At 47.1% G+C, this 4,241-nt stretch overlaps 1 protein-coding gene across 1 annotated transcript in view; it reads left to right on the top strand.

The window, feature by feature from the left end:
- Positions 1-395: 395 nt before the first annotated feature.
- The window catches only part of LOC103355611 (trichohyalin-like), a 6,902-nt gene continuing 3,056 nt past the window's right edge, over positions 396-4,241 (top strand). Inside the window, exons 1-2 of the mRNA XM_008279469.1 lie at positions 396-495; positions 569-785. Coding sequence (XP_008277691.1) covers positions 424-495; positions 569-785 — 289 coding nt within the window. The 5' untranslated portion in view covers positions 396-423. The remainder of the gene's footprint in view (positions 496-568; positions 786-4,241) is intronic.

Genomic DNA, 4,241 nt, shown 5'->3' with positions numbered 1-4,241 from the left:
AATACAGGTTTAGTTACTGCAGTCAGATCAGTGAATACAGGTTTAGTTACTGCAGTCAGATCAGTGAATACAGGTTTAGTTACTGCAGTTAAATGCCTTCATCCAGTTTCAGAAGCTGTAGTTTAATGAACTACTACAGTTTGAGTAACTGTAGTTCAATTACAGTCACTGCTGCCAAACTGAAAAACCACAAAAAATAAAACCAGTGACGCGTCAGAAAAATGTTGTGACTTCTGTTCAGACTTTTCCAGTGAATTCAAAGCCACCTGTTACTCCATCAGCTCACCTTTGGAATTATCCTTAAATGCATTCGGCTCATCTGCTGGATATAAACAACAGAAAAACTAAATATGGCAGTTCTTTTTCTATCGTCATGATGAATGACTTCACCCGACAGCTGCTGTTTCCTGTGTATCCGGAGTCATGGGGAACGCCCACACCATCTTCAACAAGACGCCCTACACCTGGTACTACCGCACCGGCTGGAGGGAAGACGTGAGTTCTCAGTTCTGTAAGTCACAGTTTCACTGCACAGTATTGTGTTTTCATTCTGTATTCTGTCCTGCAGACTGACAATAGGCTGCGAGGCCACAGCTCCGGCGAGTACCTCCACGCTGTGCCTCCGTTCGACAAAGTGTCGCTGAAGTATGGAAACCACAGCAACTGGGACCTCCGCTGTTCAGGGGGCGGAGCTTCATACGACCTGAGAGAGAGCGACGACCGCCAAAAGTTTGAGCTGGTCAACAACGTGTCCGGCTTCATCGTCGACAGCTGCCCCAACTTTGGTGAGAGTCCGTCTGTAATCAGGAAATCACTGATTACGTTCTAAATCAGTAAATCAGTGATCAGAAGAACGAAATTTGAGTTGGCATCATCCTTGCAGCAGCTAATATGGTCACAGTCTAAGAAAAATAGTTAAAAGGTAACATAAATAATAAAATGGCAATAAAATATAAAATAAATACTCCAAGTGCAAAAGAGCATCTGTGAGAATGACCCGTAAACTGAGAGTCCAGCAGCAGCCACAGGGGGGAGCTGTGTTTTAGTCTGTTGGTACGGTTCTCATGACTCTGACGCTATGCGTCCACTTGATCTGGCAAAGTCCCACTTCCCATTCATTCAACGCTCTGCGTTCTGTTCTGAAGCATCACGAGGTGTTTCCAGCGACAAGATGTAGCGTCGCCTGCGCTCTCATTTGCATAAAGTAGACTTGACTTCTACTTTATGCAAATGAGGCATGGAGAGTGGAGATCCGACGCGTCGTGAGACTTTCGTAAAACAGCTCAACTAGCCGCTGTTGAACTAAAATGAGGACAGATTCAGCAGCTGCATTGTCTGTTTCTCCCGTCAAATGTTTTCAGAAATACTTTTCGCTGAACAGTTTTTGTAATAAAAGAGAAAGTCTGCGGCCAAGCCGCCATGTTGGTTCACTGCTTCTACAGGACTAGTGTCTGGCGAATGGGAGAGCCGCTGTCATGTGAACACCTAGTGGCCTGTTAGTGCACGCCTCAGGACTCATTCCACCCCTCTGGACACGTGGCTTAAGTCTGCCAGAGGGGAGGGTGGTAACTAGAGAGTGTCCAGGGTGGACAGGGTCATTCCTGATCTTTGTGGCCTATCGGAGGAGATGACTCAAGTAGATCTCCTCGAGGTGTGGGAGTGGGGAGCCAATGATGGCTGTGGCTCAGGCGGTGGAGCGGTTGTCCTTTGATCGTAAGGTTGGCGGTTCGATCCCCCGCCTCTCCACAGTCGAAGTGTCCTTGGGCAAGACATTGAACCCGAAGTTGCTGCCAATGGCAGGCAGCACCTTGTATGGCAGCTCTGTCACCACTGGTGTATGAATGGGTGAATGAGAAACACATTGTAAAGCGCTTTGAGTGCCGCTAAGGTAGAAAAGCGCTCTAAAGTGCAGTCCATTTACCCTGATCCACTGAGCTGCTGAAATTGTTTCCTCTCCGATGCCGTGCAGCTGCCGTACCACACTGCACATCCACAGGACAGGAGGGAGTTTGTTCCTCCTCAGCCTTATGAGAAACAAGAGACGCTGCTGGGCCTTTTTGACAATGTGGGTGGTGTTCACAGTCCAGCCCAGATCCTCTGAGATGTGCAGTTCAAGAAATGTTTGTGCCCCGCTCCACTTCTTCCCCAGTGACACTCAGGAATGTGGTCCTCGACTTCTGAAAGTCAATGATGACTTCTTTTGTCTTCGTGGTGGTTGTCGCAGCACCAGGCTGCCAGGGCTTGGACCTCCTCCCTGTAAGGTGCCTCGTTGTTGTTGCTGATCAACCCCACGATGGTTGTGTCGTCCGCTGTTAAGGGTGATGGAGCTGTGGGTGGCAACACAATCATGGGTGTACAGTGTGTAAAGGTTTGGACTCAGGACACAGCCCTGAGGAACACCAGTGTTGAGGACGATGGTGGAGGATGTGGAGGTGGCCATTCTGACATGCTGGGTCTGTTGGTCAGAAAGTCTTTGATCCACAGACAGAGGGAGGTTCCAAGTTGCAGTGTTTGCAGTTTGTTGATCAGTCAGCTGGGGCTGATGGAGTTAAATGCAGAGCTGAAGTCAACAAACAGCATCCTGACGTATGTGTCGGGGCTTTCAGTGTGGCTCAGAGTGGTATGTGGGGCGTCATCTGTTTGACCGAACTGATGTTGGTCAAATCCTGGTGGAATATAGGCCTTGGCGTGCTGTAACACGCCATACATGTCATGATCACCAGTAATCACTCAACCCTGTGATGGCAGATGATTTGGTCACAGGGATTACGGTGGCAGTTTTCAGGCAGGTGGGGACCGTGGTTTGCTGCAGCAAACGGTTAAAGATGTTGGTGAATACTGCAGAAAGATGATGGGCACATGATTTCAGCACCCTCCTTGGTACTCCATTGGGTCCTGGTGCTTCACTGGTGTCGTGCTATGCAGGACTCACAGTACCTGGTGTTGTTGGAGGGTGGGGGGCTGGTCATGCTCTGGTTCTATTCTATTCTATTCCATTCTATTCTATTCTATTCCATTCTGGCGGTCTGCTGTCCCCTTCAAAGCAGGAGAAAAAGGCGTGAAGGTAGCCTGGAAGAGCAGTGCTGGTGGTGGAGGGGGTGTTGTGGTGTTGTCTGTAGGCATAATGTTCTGGATGCCTTTCACATGGAGCAGAAGTTATTATCTTTGAAATTGGCCTCTATCTGCTTTCTGTACTTTGGCGGCATTGGTGTCTCTGTTCAGATCTGCTCCAGCTCTCCTGAAGACCTCCCTGTTCTTTGACCTCAGCGCTGAATCCCTGGCCGGCAGTAGCGCTCTGATGTTGGAGTTAAACCATGGTTTGTGGTTGGGGAATATTTTCATCTGTTCCTTTTTTTATTATGTTGTCCACGCAGAAGCTGATGTACGACAGCACAAAGGACATGTGGATGTCAGTATCAGGGTCCTGAGAGAGCTTCCATATTGACAAAAGAACAGACGTTGGCAAGAAGAGCGCTAGGAACCGTTGGTTTATGCGGATAGCCTAGCTCTGATGCCAGCTCGTTTGTCCCGCTTCCGGCGTCTTTCGCTGCGCCGCCGTCACCTGATTAGTCAGTGAATCAGTGAATAATCAGTAAATCTGCGACTAATCAATAAATGATTAGCCAAAAAAATAGTGATTACAGTGAAGCATTGATTAATCAGTAAATTGGTGATTCATCGGTAAGTCCTGATTGATTCCTAAATCAGTAATCAGCGGTTACGCAACAAATCAGTGAATTAGTAGTAAATCAGTACATTAGATTAGATTACATTAGATTACATTAGATTACATTAGATTAGACAGAACTTTATTGATCCCTTTGGTAGGGTCTCTCAGCGAATTTGTTGTTCTAGAAGCAGACCACCGGCAGAGACAATCGTACACGTACATTAAAATACAGGAAACAAATTATTAGGAAGAACAGCAGCATGGTGTGATAAAGTAATAACAACGGTATGAATAATAACAATAACAACAATATAACAATCAGTGTAACTATAGGTAAATATAGGTGAGTATATAAAATATAAACATGTATCAAGTCCATCCATCCGCTATCTACACACCGCTTAATCCTCGCCAGGGTCATGGGGGGCGGAGTCTATCCCAGCTGACTCAGGGTGAAGGCAGGTTCACCTGGACAGGTAACCAGTCTATCACAGGGCTACACTTAGAGACAGACAACCAAGCACACTCACATTCACACCTACGGACAATTTACAATCACCAATTAACCTCA

This window comes from Stegastes partitus, unplaced genomic scaffold (genome assembly GCF_000690725.1).
Source record: "Stegastes partitus isolate 25-593 unplaced genomic scaffold, Stegastes_partitus-1.0.2 Scaffold160, whole genome shotgun sequence".
Classification (NCBI taxonomy): domain Eukaryota; kingdom Metazoa; phylum Chordata; class Actinopteri; family Pomacentridae; genus Stegastes; species Stegastes partitus.
Note: the sequence above shows the minus strand (reverse complement) of the source record. Positions and strands in the feature narration are given on the sequence as shown.